This window comes from Cucumis melo, chromosome 5, assembly GCF_025177605.1.
Source record: "Cucumis melo cultivar AY chromosome 5, USDA_Cmelo_AY_1.0, whole genome shotgun sequence".
Lineage (NCBI taxonomy): Eukaryota > Viridiplantae > Streptophyta > Magnoliopsida > Cucurbitales > Cucurbitaceae > Cucumis > Cucumis melo.
The window spans coordinates 2,353,427-2,366,070 of record NC_066861.1 but is presented as its reverse complement, the minus strand read 5'-3'; the positions used below and the strand labels follow the sequence as shown (position 1 = coordinate 2,366,070).

The window sequence follows — 12,644 nt, the reverse complement described above, 5'->3', positions numbered from 1 at the left end:
TTCGGCTTCGCATAATACATAATATCAAAATCTTGATTTTGAACCAAATTTAATATTTTGCCGCTTAGTTAAGGTTAATCTCATTTCATTTTATTCCCCAAGTACATATTTTGGTAGTATTTAAAATCAAATCTCAATAGCTAAAAAGACGAGGAAGGATGGAGGGCATTCTGGTACTTTCCGGAATTACTTCGGTGTTGCTCTTATCCATAATAATAATAATAATAATAATAATAATAATAATAATAATAATAATAGTAATAAACAAAAGCAAGAAAACGCCAATCTCGCAAAGCAGAGAGGAGGAGGAGGAGGAGGAGGAGGAGGAGGAGGAGGAAGAAAAAAGAGGAATCGGAAAGCCGTTAAGAGCAAAGAAAGAAATGGAGCTCCGGCACGGGCACTGGCGTTAACCTTCTTCCAATAGGAGGTGGTAGCTTAAACATTCAGGAATCTGCAAAAACTCCCTTGCATTTTTGTCTACCATCTCCGAAAAACCTCTTGATTTAATTCATTTCCTTTTTACCTAAACACTCCGTATTCTTTCTTATTATTCATCCATGCGGCGAGGTAGAGCCACGGATCCATTGACGGCGCCAGAATCAGTCCAAGAACCTGTTAAAGAAGTCCGATTCAGAGGCGTTCGGAAGCGTCCATGGGGCCGATACGCCGCCGAGATTAGAGATCCTTGGAAGAAAACTCGAGTTTGGCTAGGTACCTTCGATACGGCGGAGGATGCTGCCAGAGCTTACGATGAAGCTGCTCTCTCTCTCCGAGGACCCAAGGCGAAAACGAACTTCCCTTTGCATCCATCTACTATCTCTGTTCATCAACAAATTCCGTTCTCGCAGCAGTTTCATGATTCCGGTGGATTCTGTGAGATTAGTAACATTATTCCAGTTAATAGACCTACGTCGAGTAGTCTGAGCTCCACCGTGGAGTCATTTAGCGGGCCACGGCTTTCGATTCCGGTTCCGTCGGTTCCAAAGCTCCGTCGGAAGTCCCAGCCGCAGGTTGCTCCCGACGATTGCCATAGCGACTGTGATTCATCGTCATCGGTCGTTGATGACAGTGAGGAATATGCTCAGTCGTCGTCAATTCGTAGAGTGTTGCCGTTCGATCTGAATCTACCTCCTCCACTGCCGCCGCCACATGACGTCGATTTATCCGGTGATGATCTTCATGCCACTGCTCTGTGTTTTTGATATATTATCCTACTTCTCAATCACCAATACCAAACGGTTTACTCTCTCTTCATTATCTATTTAACATTCCTATCGGTTGGGTAGAACTTAAATGATAACTTTGTCTCTCAGCTGCTGCTTGTTGAATGAGAAAAATTTTCTTCTCCAGTCCTTAATTTCTTAGTTCATGATGTAGATTAGCACCTGGATTTTACCAACACAAGTTCTCTAAATCTTTGTGTCTCCATGTCCTTAAACAAAATGAAAGAAATCCATGAATATTGCTAAGCAGTTCTACATTTTGATCTGATCATCTCGTTAACCACATCAATAATTCATCATGTTCTGAAATCCATTTCACCTCACCTTGTTTTCAATCAACTCATAGGAAATATCATAAGCATCAGGATTCAAAATTCATCTCTATTTGGGAATTCCACAGAATTAAAGCTCCTCTCAAATCAAACCCCCTTTGGATTCTCTCATTTCTTTCTCCCCTTTTTCTTCAATGGGTTATAATTGCGTCTGGTACACATAATTACTATATTCTTAGTCTACCTTTTTCTTCCTCAATTTTTTGCACATGTTATAGGCTTTTGTATTCATCATTTCATATTGAAATCTTTACCATAAATCAAATGTCATATTAATTAGCATGACTATCATATTGATGAGACGACTGAATTCAAATATGACTCATAAATATAATTTTCAGATTTCTTTAAAAAGTAAATTAGAATTTAGAAGCAAACAGGCGTAGTAGATTTTTGAGCCCAATTCAATCTGTTCTACAGATGGGGTTTGCTCAAATCCCCACGAAAGTGTGGTGAGAGCTAAAGCCGCCCAAAAAGGAGAGGAATATGTTGCTTTAGCTATCATTTTTTTTTGGTTCCTTTTGAATTTGGGTTGGAAAATTATTCCATGTTGACTGTTTTTTTCTTTTAATTAGATTATTTTTTGTTCTCTTAATTGCTTATTAAGTTCGTTAATTTTATCTTAATTTTTCATTTCATTAAAGATGCTTTGGATGTTAGATGGATTAATAATTAACGCACATAAGTTTATATTGACTTGAAAGTTGAAACAATTTTGGTGTAAAGTATTTTTAGAATGGTTACTATTGATCCATTGAAATTTTTGTAAAATATTTATTTTGTGGTCAGTTTTGTTGAAGGGGGTTGGTGAACTCTTAAATATTTCTCTTCTATAATATTATTTTGATTACTTTTTTTTAGTATTTGAAATTTAAGTTGAATAATGTTACCTTTCTTTATAAATGAAGTATCCATGGGAATAAGTTATTGTTTTTGTATTAATATCATTATTTCTTTTAGCCTAAGATAATATGATTTACCCTTTTACTCTAATTTGGTAGGTGTTGCTTTGTGTGTGTGTGTGTATATATATTTTCAAATTCAATGGTAAGAAATAGATCAAACTTTCAACATCTAGCTAGGAAAATTATACAAATTAATGTTGAGTTAAGTTTCCTTTCTTACAACTTATAAGTGATCATCAATGAGCCTAGTAATATCATAAATGAGTTTGGTGTGACAAATTAATTATGTAATATTTGATTATTAATCAATGGAATATCAATAAAATATCAATATTCTATACAAACGAACAATTATCATCATTAAAGAAAGAAAGTAGGTTGATAATTTAGGGATGGTATATTATTTAAATGTCTTTGGTTTCAATGGGTTTTTGTTATTTAAATGTCTTTGGTTTCGATGGGGTTTAGTTGCTTGAAGACTTTTGAATTTAAAGTTTCTTTGAGGTTGGAGCTTCAAATCCTCCAACTTCTATTTTTAGTTTTGAAATAACAATAATGCTTAAAAGTGAATGATGTATTCAAGCAAGATGAAGACATGTTTACGAAATTGTGAAGAGACAAGGGGATATGGAAAAAAGAAATGAAATGATTATTTAATAGGTTATACTCTTTCCAGGGTATTCAAGGTGAGGGTAGAAATTTGATATCTTTTTAACTTTAAGAACCAATGCAACATAAAAGGAAAGTCCAAAAACATGTTAGATATCTTTAAATTGATACTATGGGTTTCTTTTGACTGGGGAGAAAAGTGTTTTTCAACAAAGTTATTTTCAATTTAAAACAATTTCTTTAAATAAAAGACTTGTGTTTGGCTACAGTTTATCAGAAGTTATTTCATTATACATGTCTGTTTAATTTGTGATATATTAACAATGTTTCTGTCCATTTCAAATTACTATTATTAAAAACTATAACGAATACTCGCATATTCTATATTAGAAATTAATAAGCTATGGATAACACATTCTTATATACATTTTTAATTTTAAGATACATGTAATTGTTCAAGTATATGAATGATATGTATGTACCTACTTCATTTATTTTGTGTCTTTTAAGAAATGTCTCTTGAATGTTATATAAAGAGTTCGTTTTGTTATTTGTTTGGTAAGAGAAGAATCAAATCATTAGAACCATAATAAAGTTTAGCAAGAAAGCGAGTTTCGAGAGGACAATACTTTTCTCTTGTGTGTTCTTGAATTTTTTAAAACAACAAATTTCTTCTCTTAAAAGTTTGTGAGATCTAGAGTGGATTTGTTAATGCTTCCAACACATGAATAAATGATAGATGATAGAGTTAAATAGGCAATAGGCTTCAATCTACGGCCACAGCCGAGACCTTTGGAGGTGACTAGGGGATAGGACAATCGACAAAGAAGAAAGGTTCCCTTTTTTACATGGCATGTATGATGAGGCCTCCTCTGTTATTATACTGAATGCTTTCATTTGAGTTATAATCCAAGATGGAGAAATATCTGGAAAAATAGAAGAGTAATTAAATTGCATTCAATTGAAGGCACATTCTGATCGATCGACTTTTCAAGTGCAACTTTTTTTTTTTCCTTCTTATAAACATCTTAGAAAACCAATCCAAACAAGCTTAAAAAGGTCTGTTTAAATGAAATAATATATGTTATTCTATTTAATGTTTTCCTGTTGACTAACCAAAGATATGAAAAAATGTTTTCCTTTTGCATATTACTGATTAACCCAAAAAAATTAATAATAAATAATAAAAATAGTAGAAAAAAAATCAAATGACAGTTACGAAGCAATCAAATAACAATATCACAAACTAAATTACATGAGGAAGGAAATCTTACAGTAATACTATCAGATAATCTATTAAAAAGAAAAAGAAAAAGAAAGAAATTAGATGACAATTAGATTATGATCGATAAAATAATAAGTATCAAATAGCATTCTAATCAAACAACAATCGAATATCACTCGATATCACAATTAACAATTAGATGGTAATCAAATAACGATCAGATGACAATCCAATGTAGTCATGCATTTTTTATTTTCATGAAGTGATGCATCCACTCATAATTCATCAATTCATGAAGAAACACAAATAGTTATTAGTTTTTATGAAGTGATGCATTCATTCATAAAGAAACACAAACAATAACCATTTATTTCAATATCATATAGATATTGAAAGAAAACTTCACACCATATATCATTGTTTGTTTTATCAATAATTTAATGGCTACCATATTTTGTTCCAATATTTAGAATTAAAAAAAAAAATCACGAATAGCCAAACAATAATATTTTACACAAAATATAAATTAGATAACCATTTTGGAAGTGATCACATGACGAAAACCATCTATAACCTAATTTCTTCTAAATCAATTTGAAATTATTTTATATTTTTATAAAATTTATTCGAAGTAAAAGTGATTTTGATAGGAGAAAAAGTTACTTTGATCGTGTCAAAATCACTTCCAAACAATTTCAAATAGATTTTAAAGAAACGAGGTGATAAGTAATTTTTGTTAGGCATGACTTTCAAAATTATTTTCTAACTCATTTTTTTTCAAATATTGTGGGTTAATTAGTCATTTTTTTATTTTATTTTAATTTTAAATATTGAACAAAAGATCATAACAGTTATGTCATTAATTTGTCAATAAAACAAACAATTATTTATGTTTTGAATTTTCTTTCAATATCTATATATATATAAACATTTATCAACTCTGCATGTAAGAATTTAACCAAAAAAAAGAAATAGATCTTTACCACAATTATTAGCTAAATGATTATGTTTCAAATAAAAAATACAATTACTAATTATTGAGTAACCTTGGAACCAAAACATAATGATTGAAAATTAATTCTAAATATATGAAAAATCACTTTTGAGGGTTTTATACCAACTACAGGGTGATGGTTTAAAAATCAATTATATATAAATCTCTTTTTCTATAATTGATACTCAAACTATTACTTCCAAACATGCTCTTAGTTGTCAAGAGTTGACCATCAGAAATAATTGACGTAGTTGGTCTCCATAGTTGGCTGTCAAAGGCGGTCGTTGATAGAGTTGGTTGTTGGATGGATCATCAAAATTGGTCGCCAAAGTTAGTGGTGTGTCACCATCGAGGTTGATATCATGGAATGTGACCATAGGTAACGGTTGTGTTGGAGTTGGTCGTCATTGGTGGATGTCACTAGAGATGGATGCAAAAAGTTTCACCATAGTAAGTTATCGAGGTGATCAGCTATGGGCGGCCAATGGTAGCCAATGATAACCACCATATAAGTGAAATAGAACTAATGAAGGTATTTTGGTAATTTTACGTATAATATACGTGTTAGTGAGAGATTAATCGTTTAAACACTCAAAAAGTCACTCATTTTTCTAAAACTTGTTTTAGAATACTCTCAAACCAATTTATTTTACAAACTTACTTTTTCAAAAACTATTTTAAGTGGTTGTCAATGATTCGAATCTCAACAAGTTAAACCAATTAGCCGACCCTAATTTTTAACGTTGTTATTATGCCTTTTGTTTTCCGTAAGTTTAACGACATGTAAATCTGGGGTCTTTTAAAACTTGAAACTATTTGATATAGAGAGAGTATTATATTTTTAACGTTGTTATTATGCCTTTTGTTTTCTGTAAGTTTAACGACATGTAAATCTGGGGACTTTTAAAACTTGAAACTATTTGATACAGAGAGAGTATTATATCTATATATTGAGAATGAATTTTTAAATGCTTACAAATTATTTCAAATAATAGACTCAATAAACCTAAATCAGTAAATCATTTAAACCATATAGTTAACTTCTATTTGTATACGTTTTGATGTTTGATCATCAATTAAACCATAGTTGGCTACACTTCCCCACCCTTCTCTATTTTAATTAAACATACTTGCTTAGTACACATTCACCTTCAATATATTTGTCCTTACAACTAGAAATCACAAATGAAGTTTCTTTCTGTTTCTTTTTACTAATCTTTTAGTGCATATTACCACTGTCATGTATAGCAAAACACGTATCCTATATTACATATAACAGAGCTTGGGGATTTAACTACTAACCAAAATTCTTAGGTGAATGATAAACAAATCCAATCAAAGCTCCTGGGGCTGTGTGGTAGCATCTATAGGCTAGTTTAAACTAGAGCAAGGCTTATAATGTGTATATATATATTTAACTTATATATATATATTAATATATAATACATAGTACAAGTTTATACTATTTGATACATACATATATTTAAGCTGGAAGCAAAAGTCTATACTACTATACCAGAAGGGTACTGATCATATTTTTTCATAAAACAGTACTGTAGGTTTCGAAATTTATGAAGTGTTTTGAAACTTATTTGAACAATAATAGAATTTATTTTGTCCAAAGATATTGAAATCTCTCTCCAAAAGTCGTATTCGACCAAATATGACTCTTGAAAAGACATTCTTCTACCTTTTCTTCTGAACAAAAACCATCCTATTATGTAAACAAGTTTCAGAAACATTTTTTTAGTTCTTTTTTTTTTCTAATACAAGTTTTCGAAACATCCAAAATTTTAGATTAATCAAAGGAACTGTGAGAGTACATTTTTGACCACATAACTAGAGACGAGTTGGTTGGTTTTCTGAGTTGGATGAAATGAGTCCCAAAAAATGTACTTGTTTGCATCTGTGCAAGTAAACATGCTTTCCCGATTGCAAGCATACCCCATTTCAAACATCCCAGTAGCACAACATGCCGTTGATGTCACATCAAACCCTGTCAATGAAATTTGTCTAATTAATCAATCAATTAATCCATAACCTATAGCTACATGATGACGTTAATTTATAATTACCGTAGAGAGAAGGCTTTTTGATCATGCTCATGAGAACGTCATAGGGATTGGAAAACACCAACTGGATGCCGGGAAGGTCCTTGTTAAGTTTCACTGTCAAAGCCTTGAGTTTGTTGTTGAAATCCACAGCAACATTGTTGTAACTCTCCAAACAGTCATAGCCTCCAAAAACGTTTCTTGTTCTTTCCAACGGCAAGCACCCCATCGGAGGTAGCCCACCCAGGGATATTTTCCTAGCGCCGAGGCTATAGAGCTTCTCGATAAACCCGCTCGCAATCCCGACAAGAAAGTCTTGGTATTGTTGGATGCTGTATTGTGATGAACGGCCAGGCATTGTGTAGTAATTCTCCAAAAAGTCATTGGTTCCTAAGCTCATAACATATAAAGCTTCTTTTATGGTTTCATTTGCTGTGGATGAGCCTTGATATGCTGTCAACTTTGCTTGATATTCCTTATAGTATTCAAGTTGCTTCCACAATGGTATCACTGACTGCAATTAAGTTCCATTTCATAAATTTATTTTATCTAATTTTAGGTTTCAAAATTAGACTTTGGGTTTTTGAAAATGCTTTTGACAAGAGTATGCAAGTAAAATGTAATGTTAGGAAAATTACCAAAACGTTGGAAGTGGCATTGTCATAGCCAGTTCCAGCAGAAGCAAAAGTGAGTCCAGTGGCCAAATCGGAGATGTTATATGCAGGATCCAAGTAAGCCGGAATAGTTGGCTTCAACCCAAATGCCTCAGAAATGAAATCTGTCGGAATTCTTCCATTAGAAAATCTCCCAGTCGCCTTTCCGCCAGCGAAATCCCGACCATATGGAAAGAAGTTGCTTCTTGCAATGGTGGGAATGAAGTTGTTATTTCCAGCATCGACTGACGAATCACCGAAGACTATGACTGCTGGAACCTTTGCTTCGGTTATCGTTTTCGGAGACGACGAAAGGTGGAAGGGAACAATAATGGTCAGAAAGCATAAGAACACATTGTATGCGGCCATAATTAACTTTGATTTTGGGTGAATCAAAAAACAAAGTAGTGTTGGTGATCAAACTGAAAGAGAAGAGGGGGAGCAAAGGATCACTAAATAATTAAATATGGTTGTTGGGATTGGAGGAGGGAAATAAATGTGAGAGCTTCAACTGAAACTATTAAGTGTGGCAAAGTTGTTGGGTGGATTTTAATTGTTGCTAACAAACATTAAATGGAATCATATTCATACATACGTATATACTACAATATTAATCTCCTAAAGTTTCTAACCTTACCAAAAATATAATTTCTTTTTAAGTAGCGGAGACACGTCTTATCCTCGAAAGCAAACAGATGAGCTAAGCTCTGATTTGAACCTGTGACCTCTTGTTTTCTTTCGGATACAAACATGTGTCAATTGAGCTAAACTTATGTTAAAAGAGAACTGGAGATTCATCCGTGTGTTACATTGACGTGATAACCAACAACACTAAGATACCGCCAAACTAAAAGAATTTTTTTTTTGAAAAGTGTTTTATAACTTAAAGGGAGAGAGATTTGAACGGTAACCAGGACCTCTAAGTCACAGCCAATCCACAATGTTACCATTAAAAGTTGACCATTAAATAATTGTACGACAAACCCAACTAGGTCCTAGGTTCGCTACACGTAATTATTATTCAAGAAACATATAATCAAAACATGTTCAGTTTATAAATTAGGGTTGTTCGAGCAATTCATATATATACAACAACAACTAGATTAAAATCGTTTCTTTTTAATTTATGAAACCTTTAAGAAATAAGACGATGTCAATTTCAAAAAAATATAGACGAAACGTTTTCGTGCTTTATTTTTCTTTTAACTATATACAATACTATTACATTCTAAGTAATGTGAAGATTGACTTTTGAAAGGTATTCATATAACATATTAATTTAAAGCATATCCTTACCTAATTTTTTTTTTTTGAATGATATGTTTTAAATGGTTTGAAATGAAGAAAGGTATGAAGAAAGGCATTAAATGGATTTTCCAGAAAAAGGAGAGCCAAAAACAAAGGGAGGGGATGATTAATGAAGTTAGGAAAATGTAAGTAATAACCATAGCATATCACTTTCACTTTCCTTCCCAACTACCTCAAGCTCATAAACGACACGTCGTAATGAACAAATGAAGAAAATTATGTGGAGAGAGTTTAAATTTATTAATGAATGGTAGTTGGAACCGCCCATGATAACGACAATAACATGAGTGTCGGATTGAACAGAAAAGGAGGTGGAGATGGGCCTCCGTGATTCCTTTATTTATTTATAACAATACATCAATTTTTATATACTTACTCTCAAACTTTAAAACCTTTTCTATTTACATATACATCAAAAGAAGAAAAAAAAAATCAATTATTTTAGTTTTTCTTCTTTTTTTGAATTTTCATTTTTACACTATTTCAAGGTGTTGCTATTTGCTTGATGATATTCTTCCCCTAAATTGGAGCCACAGTTCGAAAATCTAGCAGACAATGTGGACTTGCTTTCGGAAAAATGTATAGCCCTAATTTTTTAGTCGGTCTAGAATATGAGAATTTGAATTGAGCGTCTTCTTACATCTAATAGATCATGAACTAGATCGTAATCATTTTTCTTTATATTCGACAAAGTTGTATGGGTAGGACTTTGTCTCGTGTGCGATTTAGATGTTGAATTTTCTCCATCTTTTTGCTATATTTCATTTTTCCATCGACTAAAGTTCATTTTAGTTTTCTATGCTTTGAATTTTGTTTTATTTATTTTATTATATACTTTCAAAGGCTTAATTTAATGGGTTGAAGTTGGAATGAATCTCAAAATAGTAAAATTTATAACATTATAAAGCATGCTTGAAATAAAAATTAAAGATGATCTAACATTCAAGAAAATATTTAATCGACGACTTCTTATTGTTTTATAAATATATATATATTAATTGAACATATTTGTAACCATATAAAATTGAAATAGAAGGAATCTCTGATTTTCAAAATTATAGTAATTAATTTTTAATCTCACACTCTCAATGTATTATATATATATATTTGGGGTTTATTTTCAAATATATAACAAATCGGTAAAATATTTACACCATATCGAATAATTTTGAAAACGAAAAAAGTTCACAGACCCACAATGTAAAATACCAAAATTACCCAAGTCAACACGCAATAAATCGACCATACGCGCGCGATACACGATCTCGGACATACCATGCCCTAGGATGAAAGAATCTGCTTTTAATTCATTCGATCTCAGGCATACAACGAATCGAGATGACCTGAGATGAAGGACAAAAGTGTAGATTTACACGATCTTGTACTTTATTTTAAACGATGACTTTCAAGTTTAAATGATCGTGTAGATCATGATACACGATCTCGAACCTTAGTGGCACCTAGATGGCCTAGGATGAAAGAATTTTTTTTAAAGGATAATTTGGGTCAGTAGGTGCATCCGAACATCTCCACTAGGTGGACACCCCCTTAGCACCCTCATCACCGCCGCTTCATTAATATATAGAAAAAGTACAACGAAAAGCAAGAGATACAAAATACCGATAAAGGCTGGAGGTAAGCCCAAATAACATTAGAAAGCATTAAGATTAATGGCTATAGTGCTAGTATCGTAATTGGAGAAAGGTAGATGTTTGGTGGACCAGGATGAAAGAATTATGCCTTTATTTTATTCGATCTCGGGTATATATTGCTCCGAGATGTTTCGAGATGAAAGACTTCTATCTTTAGTTATTCGATTTTAGGCCTTAATTGTACAGAGATGGCCCGTGGGATTAATAAGTCGCAAAGACGATAAAATTGCAAGGACATATATGAATTTATGAAAAAATAATCGCGCTTCATAGGCTTTTCTTAATTTGTTATACAAACCGTAAATATTTTGAGGTTTTATTACATTTATCTAAATTACTTTATATATTATGTTTCATTGGTTTCATTCTATTAATCACAAATAAACATGAAGTCTTTGGGAGTGTGGTTGGACCTTGAATTTTGGACTTAGCCTAACCCTCTTTCTATTCCTTTATTTTTTACAACCCTAATTTGGGTTATACGTCCATAAGCCTTTGATTTCTTAAAATGAAAGTTTTTTTTCCTACTTCTCTATGGTTTACTTAGCTTATTCTTTTAAAAGTAAAAAAAGTTATACTCTTAACTATCTTTTTTTAAATTATTTTTTATCCTCTATTTAGTAATTATATTTCATTTTTAAGTACGATAATTGAATTATTGACCAAATATAAAACAAAACAAATTAAAAAAGTTAAAAACAATATAATCTTTTATAGTTTATAAAATTTGACTTGATATCTCGTAAAAAATAGATAAAGAAGCAAATCTAGAAGTGAAAATGTTGTTTTATAGATTTAATTTTCAAAAACTAAAAACAAAAAATCGAATAATACATTACCATATGAGACTTTAGTTCTCAAAACTTGGTTGCGTCTTTGAAGACATTATGATAGAAAGCATATATTAAAGCAAGAAGGTTTAGATATGCAAATGGGTGTAGTACGTATTTTATTTAGTACAACAATCATGAGTATGTAAAGTCATGCCAATATATTACCGTTAAGCTAAAGTCACTTAAGCACAAATCGATTTTTAAAAACTAAAAAAACCAAAATCAAAAAAGACAACCCGATTACCAAATAGAGCCTCGAATTTTTATATTTTTAGTTGTTTACTTGTTTATGGTGGAAAGTTAATTAAAAACGAGAGCAAGTCTTAGTGTTCCCTCCGAGGGTTCAAAAAGTACAAACATTGTTGATCTCCAACATTTATGAATTTGCACTCTTGTAAACAGTGTTCGATTATTATTAACTAAATTCATGAATTGTGCCATTGGCGAATGTAAAAATAAATCCTAAATAATTGCCTTTTCAAATTGGTATATAGCACTACATATCAATAAAAATAAACCACATATAAGATGAAATGGTAATGGTTGCTTATTCATATACTAAAATTAAGAATTATCTATAGATTAAACCTAAATATTTGTTATGGTAATCAAATGAATTTATAAGCAACGAAATAGAACATTTTACACTTTTTTTTAAAGTTATTTCCTAATACAAATAGATAAAGAATTTCAATCACGAATTTTTCGATCCTCAACGTATTGATGTTAGTTGAGTAAGGTGTTTTAGGTATCAAACATTTCACAATCATATAAAAACAAGAGGAATTAAATGAAAACAAAATATTAATGAAGGAATGAGAAGAATGAAAGAGATAGATAATAGATAGGGTAGATGATA

At 31.5% G+C, this 12,644-nt stretch overlaps 2 protein-coding genes across 2 annotated transcripts; one reads left to right on the top strand and one right to left on the bottom strand.

The window, feature by feature from the left end:
• The first annotated feature begins 201 nt into the window (after window positions 1–201).
• LOC103491361 (ethylene-responsive transcription factor 3-like) lies at window positions 202–1,357 on the top strand. Its single transcript, XM_008451265.3, has one exon. It carries the CDS (start codon window positions 558–560, stop codon window positions 1,200–1,202), a length of 645 nt encoding a protein of 214 aa, XP_008449487.1. The 5' UTR covers window positions 202–557; the 3' UTR covers window positions 1,203–1,357.
• A 5,338-nt stretch (window positions 1,358–6,695) lies between these two features.
• LOC103491362 (GDSL esterase/lipase At2g04570) lies at window positions 6,696–8,609 on the bottom strand. The gene is made up of 3 exons (XM_008451266.3): window positions 7,978–8,609; window positions 7,364–7,853; window positions 6,696–7,284 (listed from the first exon to the last, which is right to left on the bottom strand). The coding sequence occupies exons 1-3, from the start codon at window positions 8,359–8,361 to the stop codon at window positions 7,091–7,093; spliced, it is 1,068 nt and encodes a 355-aa protein (XP_008449488.2). The 5' UTR covers window positions 8,362–8,609; the 3' UTR covers window positions 6,696–7,090.
• Between the last annotated feature and the right edge of the window lie 4,035 nt (window positions 8,610–12,644).